The sequence below is a fragment of the Rhipicephalus microplus genome, chromosome 2, assembly GCF_043290135.1.
Source record: "Rhipicephalus microplus isolate Deutch F79 chromosome 2, USDA_Rmic, whole genome shotgun sequence".
NCBI lineage: Eukaryota > Metazoa > Arthropoda > Arachnida > Ixodida > Ixodidae > Rhipicephalus > Rhipicephalus microplus.
Genome location: NC_134701.1, coordinates 41,604,154 through 41,630,000, shown reverse-complemented (window position 1 = coordinate 41,630,000; position 25,847 = coordinate 41,604,154). Strand labels below are relative to the sequence as shown.

At 45.7% G+C, this 25,847-nt stretch overlaps 1 protein-coding gene across 3 annotated transcripts in view; it reads right to left on the bottom strand.

The window, feature by feature from the left end:
* The window catches only part of LOC119169118 (putative fatty acyl-CoA reductase CG5065), a 143,197-nt gene that overhangs the window by 84,233 nt on the left and 33,117 nt on the right, over window positions 1–25,847 (bottom strand). For all 3 annotated transcript variants that reach the window (XM_037420221.2, XM_037420223.2, XM_037420222.2), the window contains exons 2-3: window positions 24,236–24,352; window positions 7,039–7,155 (exon numbers count right to left, since the gene is read on the bottom strand). In XM_037420221.2, coding sequence (XP_037276118.2) covers window positions 7,039–7,155; window positions 24,236–24,337 — 219 coding nt within the window. In that variant the 5' untranslated portion in view covers window positions 24,338–24,352. The remainder of the gene's footprint in view (window positions 1–7,038; window positions 7,156–24,235; window positions 24,353–25,847) is intronic.

Genomic DNA, 25,847 nt, shown 5'->3' with positions numbered 1-25,847 from the left:
GTCTCGACTCGCGTTTGCGGTGCGCGAGGCGCGCGACCGGAGGTCACGTGCACCCACCTGACGTTATGGGGCTCGAATACTGTTCTGCTTTTGGCTGCAGCACTGTCGATGGTTAGGGTCGTCGACTTGCTGCCAGTCCACGTTGAACGGTGTCGGGAGACACTGCGGGAGTGTGCCCGAGAACGAGTACCGAATCAAGTGCGGCTCCGCGCGTGGTTCTCTCTCGAGGCCAATCGCCTGTTGCCGCTGCATCGTCTTGCTGCGTGGCGTCTGCGGGAGCCCTTCCTTCCGTTATTGACGGTGCTGCTGCTGCTATAAGTGGCCTCAAGTTCCTCGCGCATTCGACGCTCCCATTGTCGTCGCTTGACAAGGTAGGATGTTTTGCACTTGGCTTTGAACTTGCGGTTTCCGGTGAGGTGACGATTTCCGCACAGCAGGCTCACGGGCTCACATCAATAATCGTTGGGCGGGTTGCCGCATCCGCACTCACGGCACTTTTTGTCGTTCAGGTTGGGGCATACGTCGGTCCTATGTCCCCGACGACCACACTGGTAGCACATGTCGAAATGTTTTTTGTACAGAGAGCACCTTAGCACCATTCCTCCGTAGTTCACCTAACGGGGCAAGTAGCAACCGTCGAACAGGATGATAACGTTCGTCGTGTCTCCCATGCGCTTAGAACGCAGGACGTTCGGGTTATGGTGGTTCACCAGACTTCTCACCACATCCGCTGGCTTTTTCTCAGGTCATATGCCCTTGACGAGACCCTTATATGTGTTCTCCGGCACCACTCTGTAGGCATTCACTTTAAACTCACGGTCACCGATGCGCAGCTTGCAAATGCCACCGTACCGCCTTGCACGATCTTATGACGGCGTGCTTACCACAATCAAGTTCTGTTGCTCATTCAGACAAACGCTGTCCTCTTCGGCTGTTTCGCGTCCCACTCCTGCTGCATTGCGTATGCAGCAGTGGAAGCGGTCCTTCTGGTAGTGCAATACGTTGAAGCCGTTCCGGGGTCATACGATGACCTTGTAATCATCCGTCGGCAGGTTGGGCATTCGGCTCGCCTTGATTTTTCGCACATGCTGCGTCGCTCTCTGCATGAACGCGGCCTTTTTGGGACTTGCTGGCGTTGCTTGTAGGTCCGTCGCTGCGCCGGCGTCTCCAGCCGCTTTCTTGGTTTTACGCTTTATTTCACACCATCCTTGCTGTTTCCCGAACTCCGTCAGTGACAGCTCCTCTCCTGCGACTTGCACGACGTCCATTTCAGACCCCATCACAGCGGATGGGTAGCACCGGTTTGCGACGCCAATGCGTCAGGCCTACCGTGCCCGTCTACTGGCTTGTCAGGCTGTTGTAATGTGATTTTAGTTTCAGTTTCGTTTTGTTCTTTTTACCTGAGAGGGGGCGTTGTGTATATGTTTCTGTCCTGTATATACGTAAGTTTCTTGAGTAATAAAGCTGGCTTCGAGTCCATGTTGCGGACTGTTCGCGGTCGCTCTGCTGACACTACAATGGCGATCAGGTAAACTGCAAATAATGCTGCTTCGCAACCGTTTCCGAGCTCCGCTTCGCAGATCTATTTTTTGCCAGCGTGACCAGGGTCCATCTATCATAAGCTGTTCTGGGTTGACCCCGCTACCGCCATTCCGGCTCAGCCCCGGCCATCCAGCCATGTCATAAGAGCAGTGGCACCGCATGTTCGAGGTACCTGCTTCCTTCTGGAGCTGCCAAGTTTTCGCCGCAGCGACGCAGGGCCATCCTCACTCACTGCCTTGGAACGGAGGGACAGCGCATTTTCAACACGCTACCAGCCGACGCAGCTACAACGCCAACCACGTCTGGGACGCCGACTGGGACGCCCACTGCACCGAATGTCTACGACGTAGCCGTCGCGGCGCCCAGGCAACACTTCGCGTCATCCAGGAACGTCGTCGTAGAACGCCACCGGTTACATCGTCGGTACCAAAGTACAGGCGAGTCTGTTGCTGACTTTGTCGCGGCGTTGCGGGAGCTCGCATCAGTTTGTTGTTTTGTTTCTGAGGATGATGCTCTTTGAGATCAGTTCATTGCCGGCGTTTCATCAAGTCGTATACTTGAAGGTTCTGTGCTTTCATTCACTATGGCAGTTAAGGTCGCACTGCAGTTTGAGCGTGCGAGTGAATAATTAAATGAGTTGTCTGCTTCTGTACAGCCATTTTTGAAGCATTTACATACGCATGCTAAGCACTCATTGAAGAAAGTGCATGCCCGAAAACGGAGGATAGTTCATCTACGCGTGATAGCGTCTGACATGCGTCGCAGAGTGGGCCTTCTCACTCACCGCATTGTTTTCGTTGTGGCTCCCGGAACCACAACGTGGCGTGGTCTCGATGCCCAGCTCTAGGTCAGTGTTGTTTATTCTGTCGTCGGAAATGTCATTTTCAACGCATGTATAACCAGAAACGGTTTACGCAAGCAGAGGAACGTTCATGAGCTTGAGTGCGACGACGCTCTTTCGACATCTAATCATGCCGAGCAAGTTCTGATCATCCATTACTCGCCGCGAGATGCGGTCCACATAAATGTGCAAATTGCTGATGTCAGGTTGACACTTTTAGATGATTCGGGCTCATCTGTTTCTACTCTCTTCGACGAAGTGATCACTGACAGGTTCCCTAACATGTCACTTTTACCTGCTCCCCGTGTTTCCTTGCTTGACTAATATAAACGTGCAATCTCTGTGCGTGGCTGCTCCTGGGCCGACGTTATTTACAAGGGTCGGAGTGCGCAGGTCCTGTTCTATGTTGTACATCGAGGCACTTCTTTGATTGGCCTTGATGGCATAAAGGCTCTTAAGATACGTATTGGAGGTGCGACATCGCAGTGCTTCCAAACATCTATTCCTCCTACGAGAAGTGTAGTTGAGAATACGGCAGATAAGTCTGCGAAAACGTCACCTGCACCCATGCAGCCCACAGAATGGCCTCAGTGACCATGGCAAAAACTTTGCATCGATATTGTAGGCCCCCTTGAACATGTGCCTCAGAACAACAGGTTCATGCTCGTGGATTATCACTCAAAATGGCCCGAAGTTTATTTCTGCAGTAGCGTGTCCACAAGCACAGTCAAGGAGTTTCTAACCGGCGTATTTTCGCGAGAGGGTTATCCTGAAGACACAGTCACTGACAACGGGCCACAATTTATTTCTCATGAATTCACAGAATTTCTTCACGATCGAACCATTCGCATGTCTCATTCATCAGTTGACGATCCTCAGGCTAATGGACAAGTCGAGTGCTTTAATCAAAACCTTAAGAACTATGTACAAATGTGGCTTCTGGAGCGACAACCGCTCCGCCAAGCAGTAACTGAGTATCTGGATGTATACAAATGCACACCAGATGCCACAACCGGCGTCCCACCAGCAGTGTTGTTGCATGGCAGGATGCCCCGAACCAGGCTGCACGTAGTAGGCTTTTCTGCACCAGCTTTTGAAGAAGATCCAGCTAAAGAGTTTTCACGATTACGCCATAGGATCAAGAAACAGCAGCTAACCAGAACAAAATGCGGGCCGCAGAAGAGCTGCCAAAGATACTACAATCGCAGTAGGTGATTTTGTTCATTTCAGGAAGCCATCGATTAGTTTCGAAGGAGATAGTGTATTTTCACCACCAACAAAAGTTGGGAAGAAACAAGGGCCTTCCTCCTTCCGGCTACAAGATGGCAGGACCTGGAACGCCTCAAAACTTGCCAAGGTTCCTCAGAAAAGCCAGTTTTATCTTCCTGAGTGTTCCAGTGAGGTGTTGCCCCGTCTTTGTGAGTGTGCTGTGCCATGCTATCGTTCTGTGCCTACTTCTCCTACAATGGTACAACCACATCAGTCTCCCATTCTGACAGTTTCTCCTGCTGGGCTGCCCACACCGCAGTCTTCTGCTGCGGCAGCTGTTGCGGTGCCAGTGCCACAACCTACAAGTGTGCAATCAATCTCATCTGGTCCTACAACGGTGCGACCACATCAGTCTTTTGTTCTGCCAGTTTCTCCTAGCCGGGTTGCCCACACCACAGCCTTCTGCTGGGCCAGCTGTTGTGGTGCCAGTACCACAACCTACTCGTGTGTAACCAACCTCATCTGGTCCGGTGCAGTCTCAGCCTGTGCCGGCACAGACTGCTGCCACGCAAGCAACAGGGTGGCCGCAGCGAGAACGACGACCTCCTCCATGGGTGAAGGACTATGTGTTGAAGTAGTGTGGGTGTACATTGTGTATACAAGTGTTCTCTATTTGTTATAACCCCTACTAACACCATTAACCTCTATAAATAGGGAGGGGAATATGTTGTAATGTCAGTTTATTTTCAGTTTCGTTTTGTTTTTGTACCCGAAAGGGGGCGTTGGTATGTGTTTTTGTCTTGTATATATGTGGGTGTCCTGAGTAATAAAGCTGGCTTCGAGTCCATGTTGTGCACTGTTCGTGGTCGCTCTGCAGACACTACACAGGCCGGCGTGGCAGTACGAAAAGTCTTGGAGTATCCGAATTACGGGCTCACTTGCCTAAAGCTGGAACTGGGAGGGTCCGCAAGACTTTCGCAGTCACTTGGGATTATTTCAACAAAATTGCAGGCAAGTAAATGTCGAAACTCGTAGAAAATCCACGGAGCCGATGCGGCGCACGTCCGCACTCCGCAGCTCAGCGTAAGAAAATTTTCTTTTCTTTTTACACCGTGCAGTCAATAGCGCCGTTTGCCGCACGTGGCATTTTTCTGTCGCGAGAAACGCAGTGTGCGTTTCCTGCTTTACTAGGGGTGTGTTCCAATACTCACCGTAGACGGCTAAATAGACAGCTAAATGTACGGCGGCCACCTTAAGTCCCATTCCAATTTACACGTAACCGGCAAAGTAGACAGCTCCGAGAAGGCCGCATCGCAGACAAATACGGTGTAGGCTACTTTGCTATCTCAACAAGATGGCGACTCAGCGAATCACTCAGATAGATCGAATCTCACCGGAATGGTCGTCTGCACACAAGCAGACGCTTCTCCAGAAGCTCAGTGTGAGTAACGTTTAATTTTTTCAGATTTTAAAACAAATTAAGCCAGGAAATACAACTGTTTTGTTTGTTCATTTTGGATTTCTCTTCTTTACGCGAGGTGGCACCTGGTCACGTAAAAGCCGTCTAAACGCGTTCCAATTCTCGGACAGAATGGACTCGGTGCTGTCCTCTAAACAGTCTACGTAGACTGTCTACGTGCTGTCTAAAAATGGGAACACAGCCTAGCAAGCTTTCATGGTTCTGGTGTCACGAAGACTACCAAAAGAACGCGAAACATCAAGAGCGAATAACACGCTCGATTGTGAATCTTCGGAAGCTGTATGGCGCTCATGAAGACAGCGCCTGCAAGCATGGACACAAGAGATCAGTCATGACACCGCTAACGCCTTTGTGAAATTCAGCCGAAAATAAGATAAAGCGATATATCTTATACACAGATTCTCCAGTCGGAATAAAGTAAGACGAACAGCACCGCGCCGCAATTATTGAGTGGCGGTGACGGTGGCATGACGTCGCGACGCAGAACCCTACTGTCACCGCAGCAGCAGTCTGAGGGTCTTAATCAAGCGTGCAACGGCCTAGCGTACGCAAAGCGTCAGAGGAAGCAAGAGTGTGCATATGCTGAACCCAAGAAAGATGCCTGCGTTTGTGCACGCAGGAATTGCGCGCGCTAGATCTCGGCGATTACGTTGCACCCACTACGGCCGTTGCGTACCTTACCAGCGTCTCTCACGAGATCTCTAACTGCCGAGACCAAAAAAGACAAGATGGCTTCGGTCGACCACACTACGTGCTCGTGGCAGTGATTTCCATAAATTTCGGTGGATTTGGAACCTAGATAGGTAACCTGAAGCCAATCGGTGAACAGGTGCAGCAGAATGAGATCACTGCTAAGTTGCGGCGCAACGTTGAACGACGGGACAATGTCATTTAGGAAAAAGCCAGAACCCAGTGGTGGCGTCAAGCACCGCGACGGATTGGTGGGTTGCGTACGGGGCGTCGTGTGTGTGATTCCTTTGAACTGCGGCTACGTTTGTCTATCCGGAATATGTCTGAATAATCGCCTGCAAAAGGCATACATTAGCGTGCGTGTGGATGCACATTTTTGTTATACGAAACTCGAGTGATTTTTCTAGCACATAGTGCCCTCATCATTGTGAAAGCAGCTATCACAGCACGTAAAAAAAATAGCACGGGAAGACGCTGCCACCAATGGAGGCCTAAGCGCTTATCAAACTGAGTTTGGTTATTTTCTTTTTTCTTTCTCGTGATCTTAGAAAATGTGTGTAATAAACAATAAATGTTCAAATGGCAGTAAGCGACCGTCCACGCGGTTTCTGTCCCCATGCTTTTGTTCACCTATCCTCAACACCGAAATCACTACTCGTCCTCGCCTTATCTCATGTCTTGTAATGTGTGTTGCGTCGACGAATACCGTTTGTTACAGGTTCTTGCTTCTCCCCGAGATGGCGTTAGGCAACACTCATAGGTAGGCCTCTTGACGTTTAGGGGCCGCACACGTTTCAGAAGTTGCGCGCGGTAAACTAATGGTGAAGAAAACACCATTAATCGCAGCGTTAAGAGCACGTTCAGACTTGCGTACACTGAATTCTCTGTTATTTGAGGCGCGCGAAAACGGCAAATCGCAAGCGCGACTTTCTGTCAAATTTGCTGTGTTACGTGCTCTCGCTTGCTGCTCCGACGGCCGCCGCTCAGTCGCGTGAATTGACGAAGCATGATATGATACAATGCAGGCTCCTCCTTTTATGCTCTCGCTACGCAATTTAACCGTCTCCTTTTCCTACCCGCTGGAAGCGGTGTTGTCAGACGCTGCGCAGTAAATTACCTCGCTGAGCAGCCACAGCGAAATGGCCAAAATACGTCCAATACAGGTCTCGCTACAAACCATGAAAGAAACTACCACCAGTAGTCCTTGCTTCTTTGGCGCCAGTGTCCTATTTAGTGGAAATCAAACGCTTTGTGCTGCTGACATCAAACGACTTACCGGGCATTGGAACATCTCTTGAAGCCGGTCATTAGGTTGAATGCCATCTTTGGCACGCAGGAGGACATACACAGCCTTTACACCACTGCAGGATCGAAGAAGTTTTTCAATAAGGATCTGAAATGTCAGAAAGAACATGCATGGGGGTTACTAATACTGTAAATATGAATACCGCACATCTGCTTAGTATCTAGGGTCTGTCGTTCGGAAACGCCGATATGATAATGAGAGACGCCGTAGTGGACAGTTCCGGAATATCGAGTCCACCTGGCGTTTAACGTGCAATGACATGCCACAGTTTACGGGACTACCATTTTGCCTACAACGAAACCACCACGGCCGGGATCAAAATCGCGGCTTTTGGGTCTGCCACCGAGCACCTTAGCCACAGATCGACAGGCGCGAATAGAATACCACGCATCAGTCGTAAACAATTACGAATTCGTTCGTAAAAGTCAACACAACATGCAGAGTAGAACGTTCACTTATACAGGATATTTAGGTAAAGTGACGAAAAGTAAGGCGTGATTTTGAAAATACTGAACTTATTTTATTTTACAAATCACCATGAAACGTTAATCCATAAACTTTCCCTTCAGTGTTAGATATGTGCTATATAAACATAATGTTGCAACTGTTCGAAAGTTTTTTTATGAATAGAAAGAACGAAATCAACATGTGTCGCATTTTGCCTATACCCTTGGAGCAACATGAGGGTGTGAAAAAATTTCATCTTTTCCGTTGTTGCAGTAGAAGCACTTGCAATTCATTCCGTGCACTTTCGCGCAGTCATCACAAGCGCACTTCCACGCTTAGAATCCAGACAGACCCCGGCACTCCGTTGCTATAATCTCCTTCCATATCAAATGCCATCATCATCATCATCATCAGCCCGACCACGTCCACTGCAGGACAAAGGCCTCTCCCACGTTCCGCTAGTTAACCCGGTCCTGTGCTTGCTGCTGCCAATGTATACCCGCAAACTTCTTAATCTCGTCTGCCCACATAACCTTCTGTCTCCCCCTAACTCGCTTCCCTTCTCTGGGAATCAAGTTAGTTACCCTTAATGACCAGTGGTTATCCTTCTACGCGCTACATGCCCGGCCCATGTCCAAATGCCATCACTCCCTTTTAAATCCGAAGCATTTCCTAGCGAGCTTCGGCAACTTTGAGCGATTATATCTATCTATCTATCTATCTATCTGCTTACATTTGGGTGCTCTTGTAGTCACCACCTTAACTTGGCGTGAACCAAAATCACCATGGGAGGGCGAGATGATTTGAAGAATATGACGCGCTTGTGAAGACATGAATAATGTCACACTCCCATCGCGTACGTCGTGAAACACTTTCCGCCAGACAGTGGCACATACCCACGGGTGGGTACGTGCCACTGGTATGCGGGTATCTGCCAAAGGTGATTGACACTTAGCATATACCCAGGAACTACGAGAACACCCATTTAACGCGCGAGCGTTAAGAAATACCCGACATTGCATTCGTAGGGTGGACGCTATCAAAGAATAAATGTCAAGGTCCCAGCTGGAATCGAACTCAAGCATTCTGCGTGGCAATAAGGCGTTTTACCACAGAGCTATGTCAGGTCTCAAAAGTACTCCTCGAATAGATGCTAATCTTCGTGAAACGTCAATAGTGGTTGCATTGCATCCTACCCATTGTTATAAACATAATATATGTACTCCTTTGATACAGCCTTCACATCGGCCATGAAACTCTGTCCCGTGTGACACATACCCATGTACCACTGACGTACGAGTTTACGCCAATCACAGCAAATATAAACAAGCTAAAAAGGGCGAAAAGAGAAAGTATTAGGAACGCGGAGAAAGACGTCTTTACTCAGAGCGCGATGCTGGCGTTGCATTACGTTAGCCATGAGGTCACGCGGTTCTAATGGTAAGAAACGCAAGCCGGTGAAAATGCAACATTTTATTCGACGAAAAGCAAAATCAACGCACTTTCAAATGTAATACGGATGGTTGCATTAGGAGCACTTGTATAAACACCATCACACCCCTATTTTTACAAATTGGTGTTCGTCAACGAAACACCCTTTTAACGCACCATTTAACTCTAATTTAGAGGGTGTTGTAAGCAGGCTACATGATGATGTGTGGTTCTTAATGGCGCAAGGGCCAATTGGTGCCAAAGGGCGCCATTTCAGTACACAGAAGATGATTGATTGATATGTGGGGTTTAATGACCCAAAATGACCACATGATTAGGAGACGCCGTAGTGAAGGGCTATGGAAGTTTCGACCAGCTGGGGTTCTTTCACGTGCATCTAAATCTGAGCACACGGGCTTACAACGTTTCCGCCTCCATCGGAAATGCAGCAGACACAGCCGGGATTCGATCCCGCGACCTGCGGGTCAGCAGCCGAGTACCTAAGCCACTAGACCACGGCGGGGCAGTGGACAAGAGATGTGAACATATGATTTGTGGCTGTACAGGGGCATTAGAATTCTTCACGCTAATGCGGGTAGGACTATTGTAATACTAAATCAATATAGTGACGAAAATTATAGGCAGGGGAACTGAAAGGCGGCACGACGTGATAATATAATAACGGCGAGGATGTAGCGACCGTAGCCATGACTAAGGTAGTGAGGTCGCGCTACGGATCAGCTCGGTATATGGGGGGAAAGCTATGTATGTCGTTGGAAAATATTGACAGTCATTCGAGTTTGAAAAGCGAATCCCTACCGATGAGCATGACAGGATGTAGTGGGAGTTACTGTCGGTATGGTAATACAAAGTCCATTTTTGTTTCTTAGATAATCTAGTTCATTCCACTGCACGAGGATGCGGAGAACCGTTACTGGTTCTCCACATCTCTCACAGAATGGAGGGTCGCCGCTGGAAAAAGGTGTGAGTGTGTAGTGTGTGTATGTCCTATTCTAACACTTTCAGCCCTAATTTTGTTCAACCGGCAGATAATTTTGTCTCTCGTTGATTTGGATACACTACAACCTCAAGAACACGAACATACTTTTTCTGAGCATCCCATGAGTATACAAGAAAAATGGCTCTATGTCGCAAAATAGGACACCAGGGCTTAGGGGTTGTAAAGTGAAATATGGTGCATTTAAATACGTCTATGTATTTAACCCTGTTGGAGCAAGCTATTATTGTGAAACTAACATGCAAAAGCCTGGTATTAGTTACAGTGGCTAAACCATCCAATAGCAAGCTTTTGCGCTCGTGATACACAGCCCCTCATTGGATGACCACTATCTACTTATCGAATACTTTGGAAGATCCAACACCATAAAAATTGCCGAATCCTGCTTTGCCGTGCCTGAATTCTTTCCACCCATGTCAAGTCAAGTCAAGATCCTTGATGATGTGGCGCACACCCACGCTGGGGGATTGACCAAGAACCGAATAGTTTTCATGAACTTCTTCCTTGATAACAGGTTAAGATTAATCTATTTACGAGAAATAAAAAATGGCAGCATATCCACGGGGTGAATGATGGAGAGTGGGGCGAAGCATCCATCCGCCCATTCGTTCTTGCTTCCATCTATCCATGCGTCTGTCTGTGTGACCGTCCGTGCGTCCATCCGCCCGTTCGTGCGTGCGTCTGTTCGTGCGTTCGCACGTCCATCCGCGCGTCCACCGCTGCGTTCATCCATGCGTCCATCCGTCCGTGCAGCCATCCGTGCGTCCGACCATGCATCTGTATGTGTGTCCGTTCGTCCATCTAGTCAACACTTCAAGTACCGCCATCTCACATCTTTTCATCATATATTTCGCACATAGAAGCACCACCATCCTGTCGACATTCCAAACTAAACGAGAGGGGGCACACACACACTGTCTTACGGCTTGCGCTTCGTGTCTACTTCCCACGTTTACCCACCTCCAGTTCATGATTTATACTACTTTATTGTATTCACGGCACTGCGGCCCAATGGTCGCTAAGTCTTTCTGAAACCATGGAGGTTACGCCCAGCAAGTATCACGTAGCAACCCTTTCTTGTCAGATTGTGCTCAATGCACATGCCAATGACTGCTACTGAAGAATGAGAGACAGGAAGGAGAATTCGGCTTTTAGTTAACGCACACGCTACGAATTTTCTATTGTTCAACAACGCACAGGGGAACATTAACGACGCACAGGAGAGATGAACGCAATGGAGGGACGCACAGGAGGCATGGACGTGCGGTTGGACAGATCAAAGCGTAAAACATGTTACGTCTGCGACGGACGAACGAATGCCGCTTTAAGGAGCTTCGCCTCTAAAAAATCAATGCAAGAGGACGAATTTGACGGTTGGCAAGATGATTGAACTCAACTTAATCGTCGTCTTCAAGCTCCATTACACACCGTTATTATATTTTAGAATACAAATTAAAAATCAATGCGTAGTATCTTGCTGTTGGAAACCGCATACACATTATCTAAGACATGTGGGCAGGTTTAGAGACTAGAAGAACACAAAATCGGGAGCCTTTACAAGAGCTGCACAACCGAATTAACCTGGATGCATTCAGAGGTCTGACAACCACTGAGCCTTGGTGTCCTATATTTAGGATATTTAGATCGTTCGCTGCCGCGAGCAATACACTAGTGTTTGGGAAGACCCACTTTGTAAATAGCAAGTTAAACATCTTAGAAATAACATGAAAAATTACGATAGGTACTGATCTAATAGTTAACCAATAAGGTACCATTTATTATTTTGTTGTGACGCGTGTCATCGTTATCGGATTCCACCAATTTGTTTTCCGCTTTGCAGAGCTTAAAAAAAGAACATGTCACGCCATCTGCTGGCGATATTACCAATTAACAAAATTAACAATTAACAAAAGCACGCTCTTTGCGCAAATGGAGACTCTGTGGCGAGTGCAGTGTTTTTTGTGCGCCTGAAAACTACAACAGAGTCATTCCGGGGAAAGTCCAAGGCGTACTGTTTTCCCCACCGCGAGCGCGAGATAAGTGCCCCCACGCATGAGCGTCCACTGCTCCCGCTCTCCGCGGGACAAAGTACGCGTGATAGATGAGAGTGCACGCTTTCCCCGCCCCACTTCCCCCTCGTGTTACCTGGCGAAGCTAGAACGCCTCGGTGCGCTCATTCTCCTCCGTTAGGTTCAGAATGTATACAAATGTCCAGTCTGATACAGTGGTCGCCATTAATACTTGGCCCGCTCCTCAGTGTGCGCACTGCAAAGCGCGCGGCTTCGCAGCTTTTTGCTCTCGAGTAAGGGTACTTTGTACTTAAATCACCTTCACACGCGCAAAATCGTTCATGGATGTTGCTATTTGTGAGCTTGTAGGTATGCATCCCAACGAGTCATCAAATGTTTCGCGCCTAAATGTATTGCAGAACGTACTGACTCTCGCTAGAGGCGCAGCCACTGTGCTACTGGCTGCGGCTGAGCGGTGTAAAGGTCAGCTGCCGCCACAGAGGTGTGCTGTGCGGCTTTTCAAAGGCAAAGCTCTCAAAGCCGTGGGTTTGTCCTTCCTAGCTCGTACGTGACCGTCTAGTTCGATGGCTCACTTAGCAGGTGTGGGAGAGCGGGTGGATGGATGAACGGACGTAAGGACAGACAGACAGACAGACAGACAGACAGACAGACAGACAGACAGACAGACAGACAGACAGACAGACAGACAGACAGACAGACAGACAGACAGACAGACAGACAGACAAGACGGCAGGCCCGTTGCATGTTGGGAGCTTCGCGTCCACGCCGTGAGGCATCGCCACCATCGAAACGACAGCGCACCGCCGGCGACGGCAAACGAACGCCATATAAGCCTTTTTTTTAAATTTTATTTGTAAGGCTTGAGAATGGTAAGCATGAAAAACCGTTTCTCATTTAATTTTAGGCATTCAGAAGCATGCATGGTGCGAACGCCTGGAAAAATGGAAAGTGACGTACTTTAGATCAGAGTTATTCAATCACATGAGTTGCGAAACTGCGTTCCGAAACCTGGACACGGCATTGGCCGACATAGCGGGAGTGAGTAGATCGTCGCGTCATCTGAGAGCGACGATACAAAACGCTGCATCGCCACTTGTGCGTGCGCTTTTTTTTAGGCTGCTCAACGCCGCACGCACCAATGGCCTTGGCTTGCACGGCGCCTGCCGCCGCTGTCAGCTGTTTTCGCTGTGCAAAGGCGTTATCAAAGCCGGGTCAAAGCGTCAAGTTTTATTTCGTTGAATGTGGTGCTTGCAATTTCATGCTACGATGCTTTTAACGCTGTGCCCCGATTATTTCTATTACTCCTCGTTTGCTCGTTTGAAAATGTGCACTTGAGATCTATTGCTCACGGGAAGTTCGACGAATCCTTTTAAGGCTTCTGCTCTGCGGTTCACGATGTGTCTCACTAACACGACGTGAGCGATGGTCACACAAACAAGACACAGATACAGTATAGTGCAAACCAAAGCTCAACAGTACCGATCAGTACTTACCGTGAATAGGCCGCTTTGTCTTGTACGCAGCGGTCAAATTCCACTAATCACGAAATCAATGAGACACTGGCTGGGATACCATATAGTTACAAAGCCTCGTTAACAAGAAAGTGGGAGCATTGAACATTGCTATTTACTTGCAATTAGCACTGCGAGCGCCCTTTTCTTTTAAGGTGCGATGTTCGTGGGGTCTTTTCAATGACACCAACGTTTGCTGTTGTTGACAAACTTACAGGTTGGATACACCTAGATCAACGCTGCATCGCGCTTGCATCACGCCTTGTCGCTTACTATTTTGCCAAAATCTAAACATCGTGGGCTCTCCTGATGAATCTGATAAACTATCGACTTCGCTGCACCATCTATTTACGCTGTGCTACCTACCACATGAACACGCCGCTTATAGCCAAGTTACTTCTAGCGCAATGCGGGAAACATGAATTTAGACACAGCATCAAGAGAACAAGCAGCTCCTCTGTCTTATCACGTCTCCACCACTGCGACAAAGTAACATGTTCAGCACGGCTAGGCATCTACTCACCTAAGAACAAGTTCTAGGCGCTGCCATCCTGTTTGGCAGAATGTGGCGGCACTCACAATCTTGCTAAACGCAAAAACACAAAATATTGCGTTTTCTAGTTAGTTTTGTTGTCAAAGCATGGCGCTACAATCTACTCACTTCCGCCATTCCGACCAATGCCGTGTTCGAATTTTGATACATGGAGTCTATGGGGAGTTTCGCAACTCCTTTGATCGAATAACATCTCTCGATGGCAACGCGGACCAGAGAGCAAACAGTCGTGCCGCACTGCTTATGAAAGGCAGGCGAATACGTTGATATTAAGTACAGAAAGTTTGCCGAATACTGTCAACGAGGTGTTACGACATCTTCTGCAACAGAAGTACCGGGAAGTTATCAGTATACCTTCAATTACTGCAGCGAACGTTTCGTGGAGTGCGGTGGATATATCAGCCAGCGCAGGACAGCTTCTGTGCACCCGGCATCTGCATTGGAGCTATGCGTAGTATACGTACTTTGTTTGCACATAAACGCTAATGCACGCATATTGTTCACTGCTGTACAATCTAAAACGTTACTCCGTGATGCTTATTTCATGTAAACGTCAATTGACTTGCAATTAAACAATTTATTGCCGCAAGTTTATGTGATCAGCGTTGTCGTTTCACTCAGCCTGTATGCGACATCACTCACTGAAGTAAGTATGCAAGATGCTTGTGAGCATCTAGTGAGTGGTTTACTGCATTGTACTATATTAAAACGAGAGAAATTAAGACAGGCAGCTACTCCAACGAGCGGGGGACAGCCATGACGCAGAAGCGGACGACGACAGTGACAATGGTGTCGTCTGCTATACAAACGGTCAGCCGCCCTATCAAAGCGCCCTGGTGCTTTGAAACCCATTTCGTTGTATACGCAGCAGAAATCATAGAAACAATAATTTTAGTTATTTGTTCAATAAAAATATTTGAGTGCATAAAATAATAAAAAAAATTGTTCAGTTGTCAGTAAAATAGCAATTTTCTGCTGTTTGTACAACTGCCACCACAATCCAGACGGCGCTATCAACGTGTCTAAATTTCGTCCCCATTGGCTCTATGGAATGTCACTCCACTTCAGACGGTTCCTGGTTTACCGATAAAACCCTCCGAAGCTTCGGGAGAGTCATCATTCACTCCATGGATATGCTGTGATTTCTTTAGAAGGCATGACAGGTTAGCTTTATTGGGCAAGTTAGAGACGCAGAAAAGTGTATTAAAACAGCGATGCAACATGTATCATTCACGGGACTGTCGGAACGAAAAGAGGTACAATGATCGCAAATGAGGCACAGAATATATGCTTTAATGTAAGCTCCACATTATTCCATCTTGAGTCCTCGAACTTTGACACTCGGTATTCAGACGCGCAGCAGAAATATCTGTCTTTCTTGATATCAGTGCGCAACGCATTCAGCGAGGCACACAAATTAGCGAAATGTGAAAATGTTAAGACAGCACCGGCAGATAAGATGGTTTGACTAAATTTGGAATGTTAATGAATTAAAATGAAAAATTATTGATCCCCCGTGCCTTGGCAATCGGTGTTATGCGAAGCATGCGGAGGAAAGGTAACCTTGTCACAATTGTTTATCGGAGCGACGCATTTTGATTTGACGCTAAAATTATGCCAAAGTGTTGCACGCGCAGACATATGTTGAACAGTTGGATATGTTTACACACCCAGTTCTTTGCACTTGCGCAACATTGCCACCAGAAACATGAGTATTACCAACACCAGAAGTGATTAGCTGATATGAACCACTGGCGCTCTTGAGGATGGTAGCCTCAGACACTGCTACATGAATCCACTTAGGGAATGGCATTTAACTACGTTCAATTGACGTTAACCAGGCGTGACAGTTGTACGATAGGGGTATGCATGTACTATTTATAAGTTGGATAGCCAGCAACCAGAATTGATGTTTCACGAATATTATGGTCTATATGAAAAGCAGTTTTGAGACCTGGCATAGCTTTGTGGTAAAATACTGGAATGCCACACTGAATACTCGTGTTCAATTTCATTTGTAACTCCGACATTTATTCCTTGCATTCGTCAGGTCAACGGTGCTGATGTCAGCGTTTTCTTTAGTGATGTGTGTTCTCGCCATTCCTGGACTAAGTGTCAATCACCTGTGACACATACCCGCATGCCAGTGGCACATAGGTTCACAAGTCAAGTGGGCAATCACGAAAGCACCCTGACGTAAGCGGCTGCGCACGCACGCACACACACACACACACACACACACACACACACACACACACACACACACACACAGAGAGAGAGAGAGAGATAGATAGATAACTAGATATATAAATAAATAGATAGATAAATAAATAGATAGATAACTAGACAAATAGATGGATAACTAGATAAATAGATAGATAACTAGATAAATAGATAACTAGATAAATAGATAGCCAGATAAATAGATAAATAGATAACTAGACAAATAGATAGATAACTAGACAAATAGATAACTAGATAAATAGATAACTAGATAAATAGATAACTAGACAAATAGATAACTAGATAAATAGATAACTAGATAAATAGATAACTAGACAAATAGATAACTAGATAAATAGATAAATAGATAACTAGATAAATAGATAACTAGATAAATAGATAACTAGATAAATAGATAAATAAATAGATAGATAGAAAGATAGATAGATAGATAGATAGATAAATAGATAGATAGAAAGATAGATAGATAGAAAGATAGATAGATAGATAAATAGATAGATAGATAGATAGATAGATAGATAGATAGATAGATAAATAGATAGATAGATAGATAGATAGATAGATAGATAGATAGATAGATAGATAGATAGATAGATAGATAGATAGATAGATAGATAGATAGATAGATAGATAGATAGATAGATAGATAGATAGATAGATAGATAGATAGATAGATAGATAGATAGATAGATAGATAGATAGATAGATAGATAGATAGATACGCGTATATATGCCAAAGTGATTGCGGTACGCCAAGAAATGCTTCGCATTTAGAATATATGAGCACCACATTATCGCCCCATTCTTAAATGCGGGTTCACTCAGGCATGTTGAGGGTTTATACCTGCTAACCCCGCTATTAGCTAGCAGGTGCACATGCACCAATGACATGCAACCTCGTATTAGGTCATCTGAAATAGAACTATGCATATGTTTACTATGCATATGGAAACTATGCATTACTTTGCCTTTGCAACTTTGCATACAGAATAATATGCATAATTAAGCATATGTTTGGTAGAGCTGTAGGCCGGCAATCTTATGGTATCTTTTGCCACAATAGATTACTTCCAAGCAATCGCAGACCCCTTGCGGGTGCGCGATGCACTGTGGTAAAATTTCGTACGTTGAGCTCACTGGCTGTTACATCACCCACTCCTCTTTCGTGCTGAGGGAGCATCCAACGAAAAAAAAAAGAAGTCCCCGCTTTGACTACGATCGCGTAAGAAATACGAAAAAATCGGTGCATATTAGTGTATATCATTGAGTCAGAGTATATATGTTACTCAGCGGATGCGTATGGCATGCAGCAGTTAAGCGGCGTGCAAGTTATCGCCTGCCGGTGTATATACATGCAGTCAAAACGTAACATTGTGAGAAATGTGAGCTGCAGCATTAAATTTTTTATCTGTACTTCTTGCTCTACAAGAAAACAACTCAGGGTAAATTGTTGAAGTTCATTATAGACGCGACAACTTGTTAATCACAGCTTCATGCATAAAAAACACAGCAAAAGAAGATGCCCGCACGGCCAAACTACGATATTGAAGCACACGCCAAAACAACAACAAATTTATGGGGGCGCTTTAAACGCCATGGCGCTGCTCTGTCATCTCTTCTGCTCCTCCCATTTCACTAATTGTTTGTCTTGCAACTCAGTCATCTGCACCAAGTAAGCCCCAACTCTCCCCAAAACAAGTCCTTTTGCCGTAAAACCAATCGGGGTTTCCCGTTCTCCCAACGTTCGATCGGGTTAAGGTGCAACGGGAGTGCGCGCCAACACAAAGTCAAAAGCATGCACATAACGTGTAATCTGTGACTGTGTTAAAATAGTAATATAAACGCTGTTTCGAAAATCGTCTCCAAAGTTCCCGACGTGGCTAAGAAAAGGTGATAGGAAATAAAAACAATGCTTGCAATACTCACGCTGCATACACGAGAGGCATTTGTCTGCCGCCACTTGTCACTCGGTATTCTCACTATCAATGAATGCCTTCTTTTAGGATAACTTGGGAATGCTTGTACGAAAGAAAAAAAAAACCCTCCCACTATTCCTCGTATGGTTCTTGCACTGTGGCACGCAGCATGCAGTCATCTTGCGGGGCTCGCGACGACAAAGTGGCAGGCGCTGCGTGCTTGTTTATTGAAGCGCAATGTGGGCCAAAACATGGCGGACTCGCGCGGCGAGGCGGCGTCGACACTTTCAAAAAATGACCGCACTCTACGTGGAGTGCACGTATCGAGGCACTCTAATTGCCCATAGACTGTCGCATACATTCGGTTTTGTTAAATTTGTACCGATGTTTTCGTTCACCCGCAACGTAAGTTGCATGATACTGTCGGCAGCCGTCCATGTGTAGCCGTTTAGTAATTGACTTGCTTGAACGGATATTTCATCCCTTTGTTTTTCGAAATCACTGTACCCGAACTGTGCAAACGCTAGTTTGCACATAAATTATGACGTTTGAGGACAATCTTTAGCCGGCTTGTTTGCACCATGTATAGCTGTAATGGTATTTTTGTTATATTCACCGCACCCCACCTTGGCGTATAGCTTCGCTTGGAAATTTACAAGAATAACAGTATTAAAACGAAGTTTGTACAGCCCCCTTCAATGACATTTTGAATAAACGACAAACATAATAGTTTATTCAATACTTTAAATGCTCTTGTCAACGCTATAGATGTTAGAGTAATGTTCGCTATGTGAAGCATATCAATAATTTTTATCTTACAAAAAACACTGCAATGTAATACCCACTACACGTTATTTGTGCATGTGTTCCAGCTAAAATGTGAAATTAGGTTGCATATTTATTTTACAACACAACAATAACACAACGGATTTTTCAGGATCTTGCTCTTAAACCAAATAACTTCAGGCATCAGTTTCATCCAATGATTACTGCGTAATACATAATTGCGGAGAAAAGTTTTCAGAATTCTGGTTGGCGTAGATTGTCAGAGAATCTTACGTATATCACTCGCTGAAGAGAGCGCTGACATTCCAATCGTTCGCGAAAACGCTTCGCTTTGTAACAGCGAGCCTATTTAAGCCGGCAGTAAAATATTGATTTAGCCGTGGAACTATCATGATCATGAATAGGTTCTAGCCCGTCCGAGGAGTGACAGGCCCGTGGATCATTGTGGTAAGCATTGTACGACTTTTAGCAAACACTGAAACAATTTTCACACATGAGTGATTGAGCATTCCAGCGTTATTGTTGGTGCTTGCAGGTTATCCGAACAAACCTCGCTATTTGTGCCGCTTGCGCAATCTTGTTAGTCTAAAACATAATAATTGTTGGGGCTTGACGTCCCAAAACCGCCATACGAATATGGGACACCGTAGTTGAGGGCTCTTGAACTTTCGGCCACTTGGGGTTCTTTAACGTGTACCCAAATCTATGCACATGAAGCTCAAGCAATTGTCGATTTAAACCGTCGAAAAGCTTCTTACACATGGCTGCGTCGACTGCGCAACTGCTTTTGTGTGCAGTTGCTTGTTTTGAAGAGTGTCAGTCCGTTACCCAGTAAAGCGATGGCTAGAACCTACGACCTTGGACATATCACAAAAACCCGCTGATCTGTCGAAGACCAGTTATTAAATTGCTTTCGTGAACCTCATATTACATTGTTACGTGGAAATAACAGCAGACATTCTGCAGCCGCAACACAGCTCACAAACAACGTCAACCTTTTCACTTCCAGTCTGAGGCGCGTTTCAGGGTATGTCCCACTATGCCCTGTTACCGTCAGCTGGAACCACAAAACAATATATTCGTCAATTTAGAAATACTTCTGCGCTTGAAAAATATCCACGTCTCAACGCGTTATCCCGTTATTGAAAACTGGTGATAACACTGTCATCAATATATATAGCCCATTATCGCTAACCTCTATTGGTTGCAAACTACTTGAACACATAATATTTACACACAATATGACACATCTCGATTGAAATAATTGACACATATACAATCAGCATGGCTTCCGACCGAAACTCTTATGTCAAGCGCAGCTCTACGAATTGGTAACAGACATTCACACGTCACTGCACTTGTCCTATTGTGTTGACGGAATTTTCATTGATTTTTCTAAGGCCTTTGACCGCGTACCTCACAAACGACTAGCACTAACGATAGGTAATCTTGAACTTGACGATGAAAAAACACGATGGCTTCAACAATTTGTAAAGGATCGTTCTCAGGAGTTTAAATAAATGATAACATATCAAGTCCCACACTTGTCAAGTCTGGTGTCCCTCAAAGTGCAGCATTAGGTCCGCTTTTATTTTTTTATATATAATAACGACATAGCTCAAAATAATAAACTGACAGTTCGCCTTTTCGCAGACGATTGCGTTATGCACAGAGAAAAAGGGGGTCCTAACAACGTAAAAACCTTACAATTCGACTTTCAATATATAACACAATGGTGCGACGAATTACAGATGGAAATTAATCCAAAAAGATGAAGCACTTGACCTTCAATTCTGTCTTTAAATAAAAAACTAATACTTATACACTAAATGGAAAAATATTATTCTCAGTTTTAACGGTTAAATAGCTCGGCGTTCGTATCAGTTCGAATCTAACATGGATTGACCATGTAAAACATACCTGTAGAGAGCAGAAGAAACTTGGTTTTCTCAAACGACGTTTACATTTAACTGACAGGGACACCAGGCTCCAAGCTTACAATTTTCTCGTGCGCTCTTCATTAGAATATGCATAAATCATTTGTAATTTCCACCAAGCCAGTCTCACTAACATTCTGGAAGCCGTACAGAATAAAGCAGCACGATTCATCTTATTCTTACACTCGCAATTTTAAAGCATTTCACCTTTGAGAGCAAAGCTGAACATGCCGCCGCTTGCTGTGCACAGGCAAATTTTCAGATTGTCTTTTCCACACCCTGTATCATTCTAATACATCCTTTGCCCGGACGCAAATGTTGCCGCCATCTCATACTTCTAGTCGCCCCAATCACACTTTCAAAGTCAACTCCATCTACGCCCGCACAGAAAATACAAAAATTTGCCATTAGCATTATCAACGCATTACCTTCCGGGATTGCTAATATAACTGTACTTTCTTTAATTCAGGATCTCTCGCTTACTTAGAACCACGTAACTTTAATTAACAATTATGCTTCATCGGATGTTGTATTACTTCTTGTATTGCTTGCTGTATTGCTTGCCTTGATGTTTATAAATTTCTGTATTGCAAAATTCAATTATTCTACAATTCTTTTTTCTCTGCAAAAATTTGTTTTCGTGTTCCCCCTTATGTAATGCCTCTAGTGGGCATTTGGGTACTTGAATAAATAAATAAATAAATAAATAAATAAATAAATAAATAAATAAATAAATAAATAAATAAATAAATAAATAAAATATTTATACCTGCGCTTGGGCATCGAAGGCCAGCGTACCTTTGTGCCAGAGTACTTTTCATCAGGCTTGGTTGAAGCTCCATCTTGCGACAAATTTCAAAATTCTCAATGGCTCACCCGCAATGAAGAAGTTGCCTTGAAAACTTCAGTTGGTTGGGATTGAGAATGCTACATCGCTTTCCCTTTCACAAACTCGTTTCATTTTATTTTCTTAAAGACCCACGAGGGGGTATTACATAAAGAGTGGGTAATTATAAAGACAAAACATAGAAGCCAAAGATTTAACATAGAAAGTGCTTATTGATATTTTCTATGAACGATGAACCCATGCTTCGAAGCTGAGCATAACACGACGGAGCCTGCCGTCGTGTTTCGACCTTGAAGGGGCCGTGGAAACCTCAGCCACGTCTGTGTGCACAAAGGCCTCCCAACCTTGGCCAGGAGGCGGTAGGTTGCGCGCGATTCACCGCCTTTCTAGCAAAGAGCGGTTGCTCGGTACCTACTTCTGCGCTTTCTCAGCACGCGCTCTGCACGTGCTGTTGTGTGGTCGCCCTGCACGTAGCAGCATCCCCCACGACTTGCTCTGTAGCGTAGTGTCGGCCAGCCGGCTAGGGAAAAAGATGAGCGCGAATGGCTCGTGGCGCGAGGTGCCTGAGAACATTCAATGCTTCTAGCTGGCTGGACGTCATGGCCACTGCTCTACTTCGGCAGCTCGCTTCCTCCTGTACGTCTCGTCTGCTGATTTAACCTGCGACGACGGCACGTCGGACGCCGTCACGTCGCTACACCCCCAAAGGTTGAAAAAGATAGTAAAAACGTTTTCACGGTGCGAATCTTACCAGAACCGAGAGCATTTCCTTGACATCCTCTGTGGGACAGAGCAAGTCAAACACCATGTTTTTCAGCGAGTGCTATGTGAATGTCGATCGTGAGCCTTTCTACAACATTAAAAGTGAGGTGTTGGTGCGATTTTTATGTGTATGTTAGCAGAAAAATGCGCATTTGCTGCGGCATTCGTGTCTTCTTGGACCTGTCGGCAAACTACCAGCACGCTTTCAAGTGCATTCCTATTACTCGAATGTCAAGTTTGTCATGCGGCTTCCAATTGAGTACGGGGACAGTGTGAAGAGCTTACGTCGTTTGCTGTTCAGTCGCCGGCCCCATTTTAATGTTAACAAGGTCGTATTGTATGTTTAATGGCACTTGATTTTTTGCAGCTTGTTTGAAAGTATGATGCGCGCAAAAACAGTATTTTGCGTCCACTTGAGCATGTATGGTTCTTGCAGTGCATATGTCATTTCGGATAATATCTACGCCTGACAACGCAGCGCGTTCAGGGATTCGAATGTCGATTTGGTTGTTTTGACAGCCCACTTGCTCGTCGTCATATCACACAACACCCACTAGGACCAACCATATTTTTAGTTACGCCGAGATTCGCCCCTGAAAACCAAGTCCATTTTCGTGAAACCATCGGAAATTTTAGATCTCCTTTGCTTCTATTTCAACTCGTTTTCATAGCTGACTGTTTATCACGCACGGCTAGAGCGCACGCAAGGGCATATATTTTACGTGACGGAACCATATCATTAGGAGACACGCCGTGGATTTAGACTCCAGATTTATTCCGGCCACCTGAGGTTTTCTTTTTTTTAACGGGCACCTAACTCCAATTGAAATGTTTACGGCATAACTATAATGAACAAAGGGTACACACACAGAGCGTCGCTTCTGTTTACATTGAGCCTCATCCCACCATCCACTTGAAATATGCAACACCAACGCACCCTGTATCATTCTTGCACCAAAATCTGAGCGCACTGTTATGGAGTTTCGCTTCCGTGGAAAGACAGCTGGCGAATGCGAGAACCGAACTAATGGCTTCGATCCTAGCATCGAAACACCTCATCATGCTAAGTTATCGGTGAGTGTTGCTTGCAAGACCTTTACACGTATAAACACTCAGGGCGAACTCGCACCACAAATCTGTTTACACTGAGCGGCGACGAGAAGTCTACGACGATCAGCTGAATGAAACTTTGAGGGCTCAGAGTAAGGTATTGTAAGTGTATTGAGCTAGCAAGCTTCGCCACTTTCGCACTACCAATGGTTGTCTCGGAAACCCAGTGCCCAATCGCAAAATGTACAGCGGTTCTCTATTTGCTGCCACTTCAGTTTACAAACGGTAGAATTCGACGGGTAGTTTTCAGGTCTTTGTCACGTTTAAACTTTTGTAGCAACTCACAATGCAGCAGTAGTGCATGCCTCCTTTCCAGGATGATGAAAGAGTGGCGAATGCGAGATAAATGCGCCGAGGGACACGTTTTTCGAGCGCGTGAACCACGCAAGCGCGGCCCGTCCGAGCGACTTTACCCTCTTTCCTCTGGGTGGCCAACAACGTTGCGCAAGATTGAGCCTGTCTTCCCTATGGCCTGAACTAATGGGCACGGCGTAGCACCTATCTAGCAACCCCCTCACCTGCCGCGATGGAACACACACTTCAAACCGATGCCCATTCCATTAGATTGCACTTACCTTTCCCAAGAAGCCTGTGCCTCCTGTAATGAAGACTGCTTTGTCACGGAAGAAATGTTCGATGGGCGAGTGACCGCCCCGCTTGCTCTTGGCACCGTTCATTGGAGCTGCTTGAACCTGCAAGTTAGGCTCAGTTATTGACGGAGATTGCAGCTGTACGAATCGTAGAAAAAAAAAACAGGCACATTGAGCAGTCAACCCGAACAAGCTTGGCGGCCCTCGAGTAGGTTGTATGCATTCCAACGCTCGTCTCATTTGGCTTTATGATGTTCGATTGACGCCAAGAGCAATCGCACACACACAAGCGCCAGCAAACTAGAAAAGCTAAATAGTTCAGGCACATCAGAAGCGGAAAGAGACCGTCCGCGACGGTGCACGTATGGTGCCAAACATTTTAGGGTAGCCTGCAGCGTGGACAACAGGTGCCACCGGCTCGCATATCTCATTTCAGCGAGATGAAGCGCCTTTACATGCAGCATTGGAACGTCTCAGTTGCAGTAGCCGCCACAGTTGTGAAATAAAGGTGTGCGTAGACGAAGGAAAGCTTAGTTCACATTTTCATTATTTCACATTTTCTCAATCCGTATGTGAGGGTTTGCCTCACCAGGTTGTGCACGCTTCCGTGCGCTTGCGCGTGCGCCGCAAGTGTGGCGACGATTTTGCGTTGCGTCAAGTGGTCGGTACTGTCGTGCTTCTGCATTTTCCTTCGACCGCTAAGGGGCGCATCAGGATTCCACTTCAAGATGGGGGAGAGGGAGATGACAAGGAGGGGCCCACATCAAGAAAGATGGCGAGCATGCAAAGGACATTCTTTCGCAGAGACTACTTCAAGGAAATTGCAAGAAGAAATCTTTTCAGAATGAATTACTCGAAAGCACCTCCAACCATCACCTTTCTTTTTTTTTTTTTCATAAAGGCCCGGGTACTCAGATTTGGGTGCACGTTAAAGAACCCCAGGTGGTCGAAATTTACGGACCCCTCTACTACGGCGTCTCTCATAATCAAATGGTGGTTTTGGGACGTTAAACCCCACATATCAATCAATGAAATCAATCAATTTTTTTTCTTATAATTCAACATCAACACTCACGAGTGCGACAACGCTCGATTTCTTATATTTCATAGTGCACAAAACAGACAGGGCAAAAAATGAAAATTCAGCAATTGCTTTATTTTTGCAGTGCTTCTTCATTTTTCGTAGTGGTGATGTAGCGGTTACAGTGGTCGGCTGCTGACCCGATGGTCTGATCTTGATAGAAATGCTAGAGGCCCGCGTACTGTTGGGCACCTAAAAGAACACCAATGGTAAAATTTCCAGAGCCCTTCAATATACAGCGTCTTTTAAAATCATAGAGTTTTGGGACTCAAAGCCCCAAAAAGCAATATTACGTTAATATTTTTTGAAGTGCAAGTACGCAGTGCGTATGCCGCTTCAAGAAAATAAAGCCTGTGTTGGAAGCTATGGCAGTGTCCAGTCCTTCTCGTGCTCAATTAATTATTTTTCCTTAATTTGATGGTATATCAAGCAGCATATACGGCGCTAAAAAATTAAATCGTTTCTTCTTGAGGAACAGTTGCATGAAAATACGCCCTTACTCTTTAGTCCAAAACT